This window comes from Triticum urartu, chromosome 4, assembly GCF_003073215.2.
Source record: "Triticum urartu cultivar G1812 chromosome 4, Tu2.1, whole genome shotgun sequence".
Classification (NCBI taxonomy): Eukaryota; Viridiplantae; Streptophyta; class Magnoliopsida; order Poales; family Poaceae; genus Triticum; species Triticum urartu.
In genome coordinates this window covers 585,008,713-585,025,097 of record NC_053025.1, presented here as the reverse complement: position 1 = coordinate 585,025,097, position 16,385 = coordinate 585,008,713, and the positions used below count along the sequence as shown (strand labels likewise).

At 48.4% G+C, this 16,385-nt stretch overlaps 3 protein-coding genes across 3 annotated transcripts; all 3 read right to left on the bottom strand.

The window, feature by feature from the left end:
• Nucleotides 1–2,604: 2,604 nt before the first annotated feature.
• LOC125554269 (arabinogalactan protein 1-like) lies at nt 2,605–3,243 on the bottom strand. The gene has a single exon (XM_048717843.1). It carries the CDS (start codon nt 3,115–3,117, stop codon nt 2,758–2,760), a length of 360 nt encoding a protein of 119 aa, XP_048573800.1. The 5' UTR covers nt 3,118–3,243; the 3' UTR covers nt 2,605–2,757.
• Nucleotides 3,244–6,514: 3,271 nt separating this feature from the next.
• LOC125554268 (classical arabinogalactan protein 10-like) lies at nt 6,515–7,368 on the bottom strand. The gene has a single exon (XM_048717841.1). The coding sequence runs from the start codon at nt 7,351–7,353 to the stop codon at nt 6,691–6,693; it is 663 nt and encodes a 220-aa protein (XP_048573798.1). The 5' UTR covers nt 7,354–7,368; the 3' UTR covers nt 6,515–6,690.
• Nucleotides 7,369–10,647: 3,279 nt separating this feature from the next.
• On the bottom strand, nt 10,648–11,342 carry LOC125554267 (classical arabinogalactan protein 9-like). Its single transcript, XM_048717840.1, has one exon. The coding sequence runs from the start codon at nt 11,190–11,192 to the stop codon at nt 10,833–10,835; it is 360 nt and encodes a 119-aa protein (XP_048573797.1). The 5' UTR covers nt 11,193–11,342; the 3' UTR covers nt 10,648–10,832.
• Between the last annotated feature and the right edge of the window lie 5,043 nt (nt 11,343–16,385).

Below are 16,385 nucleotides of genomic sequence, written 5' to 3'. Positions count from 1 at the left end.
TGAATGTAGCAGATCCGTTGACTAAACCTCTCCCTAGAGCAAAACATGATCAACACCAGAATTCCATGGGTGTTCGATTCATCACAATGTAACTAGATGATTGACTCTAGTGCAAGTGGGAGACTGTTGGAAATATGCCCTAGAGGCAATAATAAAATGATTATTATATTTCCTTGTTCATGATAATTGTCTATTATTCACGCTATAATTGTATTATCCGAAAATCGTAATACATGTGTGAATACATAGACCACAATGTGTCCCTAGTGAGCCTCTAGTTGACTAGCTCATTGATCAACAGATAGTCATGGTTTCCTGGCTATGGACATGGGGATGTCATTGATAACGGGATCACATCATTAGGAGAATGATGTGATGGACAAGACCCAAACCTAAGCATAGCACAAAGATCGTGTAGTTCGTTTGCTGTAGCTTTTCTGGATGTCAAGTATCATTTCCTTAGACCATGAGATTGTGTAACTCCCGGATACCGTAGGAGTGCCTTGGGTGTGCCAAACGTCACAACGTAACTGGGTGGCTATAAAGGTACATTACAGGTATCTCCGAAAGTGTCTGTTGGGTTGGCACGAATCGAGACTGGGATTTGTCACTCCGTATGACGGAGAGGTATCTCTGGGCCCACTCGGTAATGCATCATCATAATGAGCTCAGTGTGATTAAGTGGTTGATCACAGGATCATGCATTACGGTACGAGTAATGTGACTTGCCGGTAACGAGACTGAACAAGGTATTGGGATACCGACGATCGAGTCTCGGGCAAGTAACGTACCGATTGACAAAGGGAATTGAGTACGGGATTGATTAGGTCCTCGACATCGTGGTTTATCCGATGAGATCATCGAGGAGCATGTGGGAGCCAACATGGGTATCCAGATCCCTCTGTTGGTTATTGACCAAAGAATCGTCTCGGTCATGTCTGCTTGTCTCCCGAACCCGTAGGGTCTACACACTTAAGGTTCGGTGACGCTAGGGTTGTATAGATATGAGTATGCAGTAATCCGAAAGTTGTTCAGAGTCCCGGATGAGATCCTGGACGTCACGAGAAGTTCCGGAATGGTCCGGAGGTGAAGAATTATATATAGGAAGTGTAGTTTCGGCCATCGGAAAAGTTTCAGGGTCACCGGTATTGTACCGGGACCACCGGATGGGTCCCGGGGGTCCACCGGGTGGGGCCACCCATTCCGGAGGGCCCCATGGGCTGAAGTGGGGAGGGGAACCAGCCCATAGTGGGCTGGTGCGCCCCCCCTTGGCCCCCATGCGCCTAGGGTTGGGAACCATAGGGGAGGGGGCGCCTCCACTTGCCTTGGGGGGTACTCCACCCCCTTGGCCGCCGCCCCCCCCCTAGGAGATCCCATCTCCTAGGGCCAGCGCACCCCCCTAGGGGGCCTATATAAAGGGGGGGAGGGAGGGCAGCCGCACCTCAAGCCTTGGCGCCTCACTCTCCCCTGCTACACCTCTCCCTCTCGCAAAAGCTCGACAAAGCCCTGCTGCGTTCACTGCTGCATCCACCACCACGCCGTCGTGCTGCTGGATCTTCATCAACCTCTCCTCCCCCCTTGCTGGATCAAGAAGGAGGAGACGTCATCCGCTCCATACGTGTGTTGAACGCGGAGGTGTCGTCCGTTCGGCACTTGGTCATCGGTGATTTGGATCACGGCGAGTACGACTCCATCATCCCCGTTCTCTTGAATGCTTCCGCTCGCGATCTACAAGGGTATGTAGATGCACTCTCCTCTCGTTGCTAGTTGACTCCATAGATTGATCTTGGTGAAACATAGGAATTTTTTTTGTTTTCTGCAACGTTCCCCAACAGAATATACAACGTAGATTGCGCAAAACTAAAATTTTGTAACACGATCTTTCGTTCTGATAAACGGGGCAATCATCGTTATAAAAAGTTAGTGGCGGTGGCGATATCCGTCAGTAGAAATAATGCCTCTCACGTCCTATCCTTGTCCCGATGGTGCGAATAGCGTCGGAGAAGGATATGTGGAGGTGTGTCTTCGTCAGATCTCACGAGATTCGGTCAGTGCTGGTTTTTGGTGGATCTATTTGGATTTAGTTCATCTTCATTCGTGTAGTTACATGTTTGATCTTTTCGATCTATAACTCTTCATCAGCGATGGTTGTTGGTCTGGTGCGCTGGTCTTTTGGGGACGTAGCATGATGACTTTTAAACTGTCTAGTACAATAAGTTTTGCCCGGCTCTCGTGTAATTTTTATTTTCTCTACTGTTCTCTATACTGACATGATTTGATGAATAATTTAGAATTTTCTCTCGCAAAAATATTCAATAAAAAGTTAGTGCCACGAGTAATAAACCGAGGTTTTTTCACCCCTCATTGTGTTGTTCAGCTCTTCGGCGTTTCTTTTATCGTCCTACGTGGAGTACCATCTTGTGGTTCTTTGCCACACACAAAAAGAACTTTTCACATGATAGAATTCTGATAGGAAGTGTTTCCCATGCTAAAATGCCGTTTGAACAACATGCTAGAACAGAGTAGCTTGTAAGAGTTATACTGAAACTGAATTTGTAGCCCGGCTGAAAAGGGAAATACACATCCACCAGAGGAGAATATAAATAACGTAACAAATGAAAGAATTATATATTCATAATAATCTCGTTACAAGATTACATCGCAATGTCGTGTGTAATATTTCCTCCGCCTATAACCAAAAAAATCTCAGAAACAATGAAACTGTATAGACAGCAGCGAGAAGAGTCGTCGCTGCATCTAGAACACGATGGCGGCGGCCACCGCTCCGGCGACCGCGACGAAGCTGGCGGCGGATGAGTACACGGCGGAGCTCGCGGGGGTGCCGGTGGGGGCGCCGACGGGGGCTCCAGCGGGTGTGGCAGAGACCGCGGACGGCGTCATCGCGGAGGGAGCGTCGGTGGTCGGGGCAGGGGGAGATGCCATCGGGGACGGCGACGCGGCGGTGGGCGGGGTGGCGACCGGCGCAGGGGCGGTGGCTGGGGACCTCGCCGGTGGCGCTGGAAGAGGGGCCGTCCTGGGCGCCAGCATGGGGCCCTGCGCGGCGGCGGCGACGGCGAGGAGGGCGAGGAGGGCGGCGACCGCGGCGAAGCGAGCCATCTGGTTGTTGTCGACGGTGAAAGACTTGCCGGAGAAGATTCGGAGAGGAGACGGTGGGCGGTGGCGAGCGAATGCTTAGCAGAGGAGACGACGGTGGTGAGCTGCGAGTTGTGATTTGGGATGGAGGGAGGAGGCGCGGTTTTATAGCGGGAACGAGAAGGAGATTTTTCTAAACGTCGGTTGAGGTGGGCAACAGCTGTAACGTTCGGGTCTCGGGCTGCCGCGGGCCCGTGTATCACTGTCGCCAACGGCATCGACGCGTGAGAGAGACCAGTCTGTCAGGGAGACAGGTGGGGTGTCTTCGCGGGGCGGCGCCGCAAAGGGTTTTGATTCCTTCTCGCAGCGGCACCGCGTCCTGGGATTACGGGGGTGATCACTAATCACGAGGTCGTCTAACGACTAGTTTGGAGGAACGTGGTGGATCCTGAACGCTTCAAGATTTCATCCAAGTGTAGAATTAATTTTGACTTGGTAAGAGTAAGCCGACTAGCAAACCAAGGGGAAAAGCACGCAATGCAAGACTCGTTAGCGCTAAGATTTCGTCCAAGTTCCAAGTACTCTTTTACTCCGCATATAAAATTTGGTCAAAATCAAACTACACAAAATTTAACCAAATTTATGTAAAAAATATGAACATCTACAATATTAAAACTATATAGTATGAAAATACGTTTCATGGTGCATCTGATAATATTGATTTCATATTGTGATTGTTTTCTTGTCTTAATACAAAGTTAGTCAAACTCTACAAAGCTTGTCTTTGACCAAACCTTATATGCGGACTAAAAAAACAAAGGGAGTAGTACTTTTTTTCCACGGAGACTTCGGGTTAGCTGCTGCATTGCGTGTGTTTTAATAGTGGCAAGTCACAAGTGCAGAATTCTGACTTGATAAGGCTGGTCATAGTGGGGAGTAATTTATACTAATGTCATGCATATGACACTAGTTTAAGTTAAAGTAACATAGTGTAAAGTAACATAGAGTAGATTGCTTGATTTATTAGCTCATAGACTCATTTTGCATCCGGAAGCGTTGTGTTACGGGTAATATATTATGTTACCACAAGCACGTCTTTCCTTATTAAATACTTACCACATAAGCGAAATTGTCTTGGGAAGTGTTAAGACTAGCCACAGTAGGGAGTAACTTAGAGTAGTAACATGCATATGTTACTAGTCTATGTTACTACCTCCACAATGGGGCGTAACATATGTGTGGTGTCATGCAACACTTCATTTATTAAGTTGAAGACTTATCTTGTCTTGGTATGCGTGATGTTACTCATACTACTAGTAACTAGCTATGTTACCACACCACTCTCTTTCTTCATTAATTACTTGCCACATCATCTATTTGGTCTAAATATCTGTTATGTTACCACCTATGTTACTCCCATTGTAGGTACTCCCTCCGTCTAGGTGTATAAGTCACATTAGAAGGTGCATCACGACCTAGGTACAGGCTGATTGGAGGAGAAGAAAATTTTGGACCGGTCCTTCTTCCAATCAAAACGTTGATTTCCTTCTTCTAAACATAGCATTTAATCGCAACACTTAAGAGGATGACGTATTAACTACCATGCATGCCCACGTACTTCTAGCATGCAAAGCCGCATTGATTTCTCGCCTAATCAACGCATAGACATGTTGCATGCATTGGTCATTGCCTGAGAAAAAAAGGGAGGAGGGGTTTTCACTGGAAGATAACGAGGTATAGGAGGCAAAGCTGGCTGGCCAACAAGGCTGTGAGGGAATCGAGATGAGAAATTAATGAACAACGCCTAAACGTTTTGGAAAATTTTGATTTTCGTAAGGTGACTTACACACCTAGATGGAGGGAGTAGTCTAAGTTACTACCTAAATTACCCCACTATGACTAAGCCAACCAGCAAATCAAGGGGTGAGCACACAATGCAAGACTCGTTAGCGCAAAACCTAAATAGGCTAGCCATTTATGTTAACCGATTATAGTTGGTCAGTGCTTCCAAGATGGGAAAACCTCATGGACTATCAAACTTTATTTCTAAAAGGCGCGCCTTTCTTCTCAATCCACCTCTCATTTCTGGCACTGGGTTCATTTGGTGATGATTATTGGCCTTGCTTGTGCACTTTGTTTTGCGTTTTAGTTTTGGTTTCCCTTTTCCAGTTCCAGCATTTGAACCTTACAAGTACCGTCTGTTATTATCGAGGACACTTAGCGAGGTATCATATATGTATGTATCCTATATTATCCGACTTATCTGTGAGTGATGATCAACATCTTACGCAACGCCGTCAGAATGGTGTCTATGGGCAATGAGTAAAAATTGCGAGAAAGCTTGTCCATCCTGATAATTATGACACTCTGCAAGAAGGCAATCAATCTGGACAATGAGAACTAGCCGCGATAAGTCAATATGGTAGTGTCAAAATGCTTTTATATTATGGACGGAGGGAGTAGTTGGTGAGACAATTAACCCGAATCACAAGCATGGACATGTGGAATATGGATATTGTTTGAGTTGTTTTCTTCTAGTAGAGTGTGCCGACCTAACGAGCCCGTGGCATCAATCGACATTTGCCACCAGTTATTTTTTCCCTCAAAAATGGCATGAACACTACCCTTACGTAATAAGAAACAGTGAGCATGTTTACATGGTACGTCATTTTCATGTAAGGAGCAAAGTTCTAAAAACACCGCTTCTCCAACAGGCAATCAAAGCACATTCTAGGTACTCCCATTTTGCGTTATAGTTACACTCTTCCTTTTCTTTTTGCGTTATCGTTACACTCAAATGATCAATTGTAAGTTTGCAATGCAAAAGCGTGTTTTGACTTTCCACTGACATTAGTGATCAGCTTCATACTACATACACCATAACCGAAATGAAAACCCCATAATTTAGCGAGTGGTTGGATCCGATGACACGACGCTCGTGTATGTTACCAACGATTGCGGTTGAGGTTGAAGTTTTGTTGCTCGGAGTTGCTAACAATGTTGGTCAATGTGGACATTTTGCTATTGAATGATGTTAATTGCTTTGATATGATTTTAGGGGTCATGTCACCTTTTAGTAGGTTGGTTGTGCTCAATGTCTTTTTCTTTTTTTGCGGGAAGTTGTGCTCAATGTCTAATGTACTATCTCTTCTTCGAATTGTATTAATCTGGAGGTAGGGTGTATTTGGTACGTTTTGATATTAATACACTGGTTTGCTATACAAGAGTATTTTTTTTATAAAGAAAAAAAAAACATCTAATTTTAGAACGAGTCTCCTGGGAACATTGGAGAGCTAACACGTAAGAAAAATGGTCAGAATACGTCCCTAAAATGGCGCATCTGATCAGATGGAAGCAATTTGTTGGACCGAAGTAGCAGCCTAGCAGGGGAGAATTAATACTGGACCAAGTTCATGTCTGGTAAGGTAACGAATAAACGAATTTGTATTCATAATAATCTCATGCATCCGTAACAAGATTACATCGCATGGTGGTATGTATCCCTCTCCTCAGTCGGTCCAGCAAAGAATCATGGAAAGAATCTCTCCAGTATAAACAACGCGAAAACAGAGCACGGAGAGCAGAGCCTCGCTCCGTCTAGAACACGATGGCGGCGGCGACCGCGCCGGCGACGGCGACGAAGCTGACGGAGGACGTGTAGACGGCGGAGCTGGCGGGGGTGCCGCTGGGGGCAGCGGCAGGTGCGCCCTCGGGTGTGCCGGAGACCACGGACGGGGGCATCGCGGAGGGAGCGTCGGTCGGGGCGTCGGTGGGCGGGGCCGGGGGAGAGGCCAGCGGGGACGGCGACGCGGCGGTGGGCGGCGTGGCGACCGGCGCAGGCGCGGTGGCCGGGGACCTCGCCGGCGGTGCGGGGAGAGGCGCCATCCTGGGCGCCACTCCGGGGGCCTGCGCGGCGGCGGTGACGGCCAGGAGGGCCACGATGGCGGCGACGACGGCGAAGCGGGCCATGAGGTTGGCGCAGGCGGTGATCGGCGGAAGACCTTGGCTAAGATCTGCAGAGCAGGAGGGGGTGGCGAGTAGAAGCTGTGTGAGGGAGCTGCGAGCTTGTGTGTGCCGGTGGCGAGGGGATTGGTAGGTACTTATAGCAGGAGGGACGCGTATTCTGCCCGTTAACCACGGCTGTGTCGGGCTGTAACGTTCGAGTCTCGCGAGATCCCGCGCGGCATCGGCGCGGTCGCTGTCGATGGCCTGTAAGCAACGACGCGTGAGACCAGACTGTTGCCGTGCTGCCATTTTCATGCCCGCCACCCCTCTTCGCGGAGGGGCGCCGCGCCAGCCAAGTCGACCCTTGGCACCGTGTCGCGGCCAGACAGGGTCCAACGGCTAACTCGACGTGCTCACGACCTCAGCTAGAAAAAAAGTCGTCGCGATCTTCAGCACCAGGTATTTGATCAGGTGAAATGAGGCAGATTAGATGCTTTATGATTTATGAATGTCACATATCATCCATCAGGATGGGTCTCACCTGCTAACCCGTGAGACCTGGTCTTATATAATTTTTTTTTGTTTGTAGGATAGTCGTGTGGCTAGCTTTCTGTGAGCTTTCCAATTTCTTTGCTGGAATGGTGGTGGTGTTGGAAGTTTATTATTACTAGCCGGTTATTGCTGCCTCTAATGGAAAAAAAAGTAATGGGAACAAAAAAGACAATGTTCCTGTGCATGTTGGTTCTTCGGCTCCGGTTCCGGCCAAAGAAAGTGGGCTAGTTTCCGACTTGTTGGGGAATGTATGAGATTTCTGTGTTCCTCAATTCCGTGTGGCTGGAAATGGGGCGTTCTATGGGTCCTCATCAATGTTTTCTTCTCTGGAGCGGTGATTTGTTGCGTAGATCGTGGCCGCCGGCGTATTCTTGTCTACATCGAGGACTTTTTGCACATTGCTTCTATAAGCTCTTGGATATAAACAAGTTTGTTCTGCTGAAATGGAGGTACAAAGACAACAGTAAGCTTTGCTCACAGAGTGTTGTCGGAGGATGCCGGAGGAAAAAGATTACGATGTAATTTTTTAAATTTCCGCAAAAATGTTTATGTAAGGATTTGCCCAACTTAATATATAACATTTTTTGTAAAAAGACTACACAATAGGAACATGAAAGAAAGATGTGAATTGTTCGCAATATTTAGAAAGGACATAAAAAGACAAAACACTAAACATTCCAAGAAAAATATATGGTGAAAAAACAAAGAAGAGAAAAATAAAGGAAGAAACAAAGGAGTGTCATATATTTATAGTGATTTCTTCATTTGGATGTCTGTACTGGAGGGCCCCGTATTGAATTGGCCGGAATACAAATTCAACAAGAAAACTGAATGGAAATAATACAAATTCACTTGTTTGATTGTTCATTGAGTTGGATCATGGAATCCAAGTGAGTTTTCAATACCGAATATTGTTTGGATGACAAACTATGAAATTGCATGGTTACATGGATTATGATTGACTCAATGTGCCTCGGATGTTTTGATTTGTACTGTTTGATTTCGTTCAGGTGTGGAAGAAGCCCGCAACTAGTATTGGAACCCATGTGTTCGCGCACCCATGCTAAGGATCTAGTCGCCCAGCCGGGCTACTGCCCATGCGCCTACCATCATCGACACGCTAGGCCGTGCGCACGTCACCGCCGTGAAGTTGCTGAACCATCCCCTCGTTGCCGACGCGCTTCAGCCCACACGACACCTGACAATCACCATCGGCGTTCGAAGCACATGAACAGTCCTCCTCCCTCTTGTGGCCGCCGCCTCTTATTCACCTGTCGCTAACTTCTCTTTTCTTGACTGAAGCTGAATGTTTTGCATGAGTTGAGGATTGAGGGTGATTTCAGAGGAATACAAGAGAGGGGTGGGGGGGGGGGGGTGGTGGGATGGCGTCTGATTTGGTTCGTGAATGTGCTAGTGTTGCATACAAATTCCGAATTGGGGGCTTCAATACATATACCCAAACGGGGTGTTAAAGCAACTCTAGCTGATACTATAAAATCATGTACCGTGATAGGGGTTTAAGGTATACCCTAAAACATTTTTACAGTATAAAGCGGGTTCCGGTAGAATGGGTACTGTGAAAACCATTCTAGGTTGGATGAGGAGCCCACACAGTCATCGGTTGAATTTACAACAGGGTCCTGAAAAATAACACAAATCATCCTAAAGGCAGAAAATAGATTACAATTGGGCCCCAGAGGGAAGGAGAGCCGAACGACCTAGCCGCTCACGCCGTAACCTGCGGTACACCGGCACGTCGCCGCTGACGCCATCCACCGACTGGATGGGCTAGATGTTAAGCTCGAGAGGCGCTAGAGGAATACATGTGTCGCCGCCAATGTAGGGGGGCGCCTACCGACCACACCGGCGTGATATCGCCCTTCGCGAGAGAAGCAGCAGATGTCAGGCCTTCACGGGCGAAACGGAGGCGGCAAAAGGTGTGTGTGTGGGGGGGGGGGGGGGGGGGTGGTTGGCGCAGCTTCGCCCACGCCGGGGGGTGGCCCATGCCGTTGTCGTTCCATGCCAGATTGGGGTTAGCTGAGGCACAGGAGCCGGGAGGGTTGCGGCTGAAACTTCTCTCCCGCACGGGTATTGTGTATGCACAAAAAGAGGCTGCCAATACTCTGGATGTGAGGTACGGGGCTCCCCTTTTTCAGCTTAATGCAACAAAATTGAGTAGGACCGAATTTACGGTACCAATCGGGTCCTTTGTTACCTCCGAAATGAGCCCTTGTACAGTATCAGCTAGAGTGGCTCTTAAGTTTTGTAGAAAACATTTACCAGTAACACTAGCCAACACCATTTGGAACTTCTCTGATTGGGACCCGCATACCCTTTTTGATGTAGTTTTGCTTGCTAATTGTTCCTTTTCATTTTTAGAACTGTTCTTTTTTCTGAGACCAGTTTCATAGCACATGATAAATCAGCACTCACGATTCAAAAGCATGCTTTTATACAAAGGAAATGCTCTGTTTTTTTGCATCCACCGTTGTTGATCGAAACAAGTTTCACTCCAAGAAATCTAAATAATATTTCGCTAAAAGAATTCACTACGAATATACGTGGACTATCTTGTGCATACCATTTTGATGTAGTTTGCTTGCTAATTGTTCTTTTTCATTTTTAGAAAATTGTTCTTTTTCATTCATGATAAATCAACACTCACAAAGGAAATGCTCTGTTTTTTGCATCCACCGTTGTTGATTGAAACAAGTTTCACTCCAAGAAATCAATAATATTTCGCTAAAAAAATTCACTACGAATATTACGTCTTGTGCTGAGTGCGTAAGCAAAATCCAACTTGCGTGTTCTTCATCGAACCGCCTACTATTTTTTTGTCAGCGACGCATCAAACCTCAAAAGGGAAGAAACGCGGTGAAAAGTAAAATTACTATGCTGCATCTCATGCTACCATGTGACGACGCCTGCATTTCACGAACAGGGAAAGCAAATATTCATCTCGTGAAGAACACGCACACGTCGCATTTGACCACACTGACTGAAAAGTTTCTCGACTTGTAATAAAGCAGAGAGGACACCCAGGAGAGGAGACAAATGTAACAAATGAAAGAATTCCATTAATAATGATCTGGAGCGTACAGTATGTAGCAAGATAACATGGCAAGGTCATGTCATGTCACTCTCTCCGCAGCCTCTAAAAATGAATCTCGTTGTATGAACAACAGCGCTAATAAAACAGAGTGGCACTCCCGCGGCGGTCGAGCGAGGACCGCTGCATGCATCTAGAACATGACGGCGGCGGCGACGGCACCGGCCACGGCGACGAAGCTGACGGAGGAGGCGTAGACCGCGGAACTGGCGGGCGTGGTGCCGCTGGGCGCGCCGGCGGGCGCGCCCGCGGGTGCTCCGGCGACCGCGGAGGGTGTCATCGCGGAAGGAGCGCCGGTGGGGGCGTCGGTGGGCGGGGCCGGGGGAGAGGCCATCGGGGACGGCGCCGATGCGGTCGGAGGCGTGGCGACCGGGGGCGACCTCGTCGGGGCCGCCGGCAGCGGGGCCATCTTGGGCGCCGGCATGGGGCCCTGCGCGGCCGCGGTGATGGCCAGGAGCGCGACGATGGCGGCGACCACGGCGAAGCGAGCCATTTGGTTGGTGCTGGTGGACGGAGGGGAAGCTGGCTAAGCTTTAGAAGAGACAGTAGGCGGCGACGACGGACGGAGTGCTCTGGCTCTGTATAGAAGCTGTGGGAGGGAGAGGTGTGGTGCGCTGCGAGTTGTGAGTTGGAGCGAGGGGGAGGCCGCCATTTATAGCGGGGGAAGCAAGGGTTTAGCTAATGGCGCGTCATTGGCGGGGTCGCTGTCACGCGGCGTCGTGCGAGACACTCTGGGACGAGACCAGGATGCCTGTCAGTGCAGGGTTACCGTTAGCGGCGCCGACCCGGGGTCCAACGGCTAGCTCGGGGGCCATGTGGAGCGTTGGATCGCCAACGGACGCGGCGGATGCAATCGGGACTACCCGTTGGGATGGACGTGACCGTTGGGGCGGTGGGTCGGCCGGACGGGCGCCGACTAGCCGTTGTGGTAGGTTCCCGTCGTTCAACGGCCGGGAGGAGGTGCTGTCGTCCTGACAGACTTGCACGACAAAAAGTTATATACGTGGTCCCCATCTCGGGCGGCGGGATGATTCGCGAATATTGTGGGTTCGCCGGCCATGTGATCGACCGTTTGTTTGTCTGGACAAATTCATGTGAACGGTCGCACTGTTCCGGGCGTATACGGCTGGGCCGCGTTCGCACGGTGGCTACAGCGGCTCATGTACAGTACTGGCTACTGCACAGGATGTTAAACCGGACCGGGCTACGGCCTCTGCTTCCGCTGGCGAAAGCCTGGCGTGCGAGGTCCACATGAGCTGTATGAAGCGAGGGGCCTCGCGGGATCCAGCAACGGGCTGTCGATACATCCGCAAGGGAGGTGCATCCAACCACAAGTCCAAACGAAGGACGCATTTGTTTGTTTTTTTTGTCTATTTCGATCGGCCGTCCGTCCTGCGTCCGGTTGGTTTAAGATTTGGATCGGTAGTATGTCCAATGCGCCGACCCGTGGCCGGCTAACCGCTCTTTTTCATCCTATAGCATAAATTTTGCATTATTTCACACACAACTTTTGCATTATTTCACAAGCAAACATATAGTCCACAACCAAATACTTCTTCCGTTCCAAAATAAGTGTCTTGAGCTTAGTACAAATTTGTATTAAAGCTAGTACAAAGTTGAAATACTTATTTTGGGACGAAGGGAGTAAATAGCATAGTTTCAACCAAATAAATAGCATAGTTTTACAAGCCGAATAAAAGTAAATATGTCTCACATAGTTTTGCAAGTCGAATAAAAAAGATACATCTATTGGTTGTCAATATGAGCCCACATATGCTTAACCAAATCATTTTACAGTTGCATGTGAATTTTCCAATAACGCATGTCATGATGAAATTGGGTGAACTGTTCAAACATTGTCACTCCTCCATGCTCAGGCACAACATTCTCACCCTGAAACTGAAATCCTTGATCGTACAGACGTTTCGGGCGCTCATCTTCTACGATCATATTGTGCATGATCACATAAGCAGTCATCACCTCCCACAGTTTCTGCGTGCTCCAAGTATTAGCAAGATACCGAACAATGCCCCATCGAGATTGCAAAACACCAAAGACACGCTCGACGTCCTTCCTAGCACTTTCTTGCTCTTGGGCAAATCTTTTCCTCTTCTCTCCGACAGGGTTGGGGATTGTCTTCACAGTAGTGGTCCACTCAGGATGGATACCGTCACCCAGGTAGTATCCTTTGTCGTAGTTGTGGTCGTTGATAGTAAAGTTCACCGGTGGGCTGTTGCCTTCGGCAAGCCTAGCAAACATCGGTGAGCGTTGAAGCACGTTGATATCATTGTATGATCCGGCCATGCCAAAAAAGAGTGCCAGATCCAGAGATCTTGAGACGCCACGGCCTCAAGTATGATAGTGCAAGCCTCGACATGGCCCTTATACTGCCCTTGCCAAGCTGAAGGGCAGTTCTTCCACTCCCAATGCATGCTGTCTATGCTGCCAAGCATCCTTGGGAGGCCCCTGCCGGCATTCATCGCCAACAAATAGGTTATATCTTTAGGAGTCGGCTCTCTCAAGTACTCAGGGTCAAACACAGCAATAACAGCCATGCAGAACTTATACATGGAGTCTAGACATGTAGACTCGCCATACGGACGTACTCATCAATGAGATCACCGGGCACTTCGTATGCAAGCATTCGGATGGCGACAGTGCATTTTTGATAAGAGGAGAAACCAATCTTTTCAACGGCATCCTCTTTGCACTCGAAATAGTCATCATAGCCGACCACCCCTTTCTAATACGGTTGAAAAGATGCCTACTCATACGGAAACAACGGCGAAATTTCTGATGTTTGAACAACGGATTTGTCGTGTAAAAGTAGTCCTTCCAAAGAAGGAAATGCCCGCTCTCTCGATTGCGATTCAATGCCGGAAGGTGGCCCGGAATGGAGCCACGAAACTCCAGGCGCTGGCTATTGAGGTGGTGATGGACCAACAAAGCAGCCAAGATCTCCTCCTCGTCATCGGACCACGGATCGTCGGAGTCACAAAGGAAATTGTGAAAAAAGAACTCGTCAGCGGAGTCCATTTTGTACCTTGGCAAACTGTCGAACAACTTTCAGACGTCAATGAAGGGAGTCACGGCGCACACGGACCAGCTACCTGCCCTGCCGGCGTCCGACGAGCGTGCCGGTGAGGATCTTGTCGGGGCAGCGAGGCGGCTTCTTGGTCGCGGTCACTGCTGTGTCGGGGGGAGCGGGGGTGGGAAGCTTTTGGTTCCCTGGCGGCAAGATGGCGGTGGTGGGCGACGTGCGAGGTGGTGGTGTTGCAGAGGGGATGTTGTGGCGCCGGTAGCTGGCAGAGTCACCAGAAAAATGGGCGGCGACGACGGAGGAGGCAGGCGAGGGTTTACTGTTGGAATGGGAGAGGATGGCCAATGTGCCACCGACTAGTGGGCCAGGAGGAGTAGGCGGGCGCGCGCGTCCATCTTGTGTTCACGCTGACGCAAATCCGGCTCAAAAATGGGTCGAGAATGGATCAACACGCGGAAGAAAAGCGGATGTGCGTCCGTTTGGGTCGGCGCATTGGGCCGACTTTTCTATCCGCGCCGACCCAAACGGACGCCCCGGACGAACTGGGTCGCCTCGTTGGAGTTGCTCTTACAACTAGAAGCAACCACATTTTTGTATGCATGCACCTATACCTGTGTCATTTGTTCATGCGTACCCGCATTAGCGGGAGGCTGGAGCGGGCACGCTCTTTGAAAGAACATGCGGCGCCCCCATGTTTGGTTTTGGTAATTGATGATAATCTCTATGGACTAATGCTTGCCCTGAGATATATTTGAAGGATTTGTCCATAGGCTTTTATTGAAGTCCATGGGTTGGTTTCAAGGAGTTTATGAGATGGCCAAAGTGCTTTTAAGGAATTATCCAAAGATTGGTCATGTGAGAGTTGAGCTTATTGTAAGCATGTCTTGAAGAAGAAGATTGTGTGAACATTCAAGTTTACCTTCAAGACATCATCCTAATGAAGAGAGTTGGAAAGATTCAAGGTTGATCAAGACTAAGTACAGAGAGTGATAAAAGTTGATCAACACACAAAGCGCACAAGTTGTACCGAGAGGCACCAAGTGATCCCATGGTATGGTAAGCATTGTCCATTACGCTTTGTGTACTAACCCATAGTCTACGTGAGAGTTCTATGTGGGGTTAGGCATGTTTCCATGGTCTTGCGTCAAGAGGAAGATCTCATACAACCCATGGAGGATGACATCAAGTGGTGATCGTCATCAAATTTGCAGTGTGCAAGTTCAAGTGGAGCAACACGAAGAGTGGCTCACCCATAATGGAGTATGGGGGAGCAATCAAGCTTGAAGCTTGCTGTCCATTGTGGTGTCAATGGAATTGTGAAGATGTGCCGAAGATTAGCTCACCCATAGTGGAGTATGGGAGAGCAATCAACTAGTCTTCATCGAGAAAACACAATCAAGAAAGGTGGTCCAACTTGAGGAAGTCAAGATCGTCATCATCTAGCTCAAGTGGACTATGTGCAAGGCAAAGGTTTTCCCTTGATAGGTTTTCTATTTTGCCGGTCTCATAGTGGAAGTTGGGAGACCCGGTTGTAGGATCGATTGACGTACTATCAAGGGGGGCTCTTTAGTGAGTAGCTTGGTCGTATCATTCGTCGAGAGCTCAAACCATTGCATCCTTGAATCATCTCTCTTGGTTCTTGTTTGATTCTTATACTTGTGAGATTTGGATCTTATGGTCATCTTCATGACAAGCTCAAGTTCATCGAAAACCGATTGCATATGCATCTTCTTTGGTGTTTTCGGTGTTGGTGTTTTTACCGGTCTTAATTGAGAAAGGGTTCTCACCATTTTATTTTGGGTTTTTTCTCAATTGCTATTTCTTAATATTTCTATCAAGATTGTGTTTTCTCTTGTCGTTATCTTTCCAACAAACTTGATTTCGTCAAATTCGGAGCTCATACGCGAAAGTTGTGGTTGTTTTTTATCTTACCTGTTTTACATAGAGAGGTTGTACCGCTTGACCGGTACAACCGGTGTTTGGAGCGGTTGTACCGCTCCAGAATTGATCGGAAGGTTGTACCGGCCTTGTACCGCTCTACCACCGGTCTGGGTTCTTTTGTGGAGCGGTTGTACCGGTTAGTTCAGTTTAAACGATACTACCGGTTCCCCGCGCAGTTGTACCGCTTAGGCTCTTTTCTACAGGTTGGTTTTTCCTTTGCTTTGACCGGTTGTACCGGTTCATGCACCGGTTGTACCGGTCCTATGGTTTTCTACACATAACGGACAAACTTGTGGGGACCTATAAAAGGGGTCTTCTTCCCCATTGGACCCCATCCTTTGAGCTCGTGTTCTTCCCCCATTGTTGACCTTCTTCGAGCTTGCTTTCTCTCAATACCTCCAATGATTCTTGCTAGATCTTGAGGGAAAAGTGAGAGGAGATCTAGATCTATGTTTCCACCAATCACTTTCTCCTCTATGTGAGGGGAACCCCTTGGATCTAGATCTTGGAGTTCTTGGTGTTCTCCTTCTTGTTCTTCCTCTCATTTTCCTCCCTAGCATTTGTTGCTTTGGTGGGATTTGGGAGAGAAGGACTTGGGCACTCTGTGTGCCCTTGCCATTGCATTTGGTGCATCGGTTTGAGTCCTTCACGGTGATACGTGGAAGTTACAAGTTGAGAAGCTTATTACTCTTGGGTGCTTGGTAC

Bases quoted from the DNA above. Each gene is read 5' to 3' on its own strand.
- LOC125554267 (XM_048717840.1), bottom strand. From the start codon at position 11,192: ATGGCTCGCTTCGCCGTGGTCGCCGCCATCGTCGCGCTCCTGGCCATC.
- LOC125554269 (XM_048717843.1), bottom strand. From the start codon at position 3,117: ATGGCTCGCTTCGCCGCGGTCGCCGCCCTCCTCGCCCTCCTCGCCGTC.
- LOC125554268 (XM_048717841.1), bottom strand. From the start codon at position 7,353: ATGAAAATGGCAGCACGGCAACAGTCTGGTCTCACGCGTCGTTGCTTA.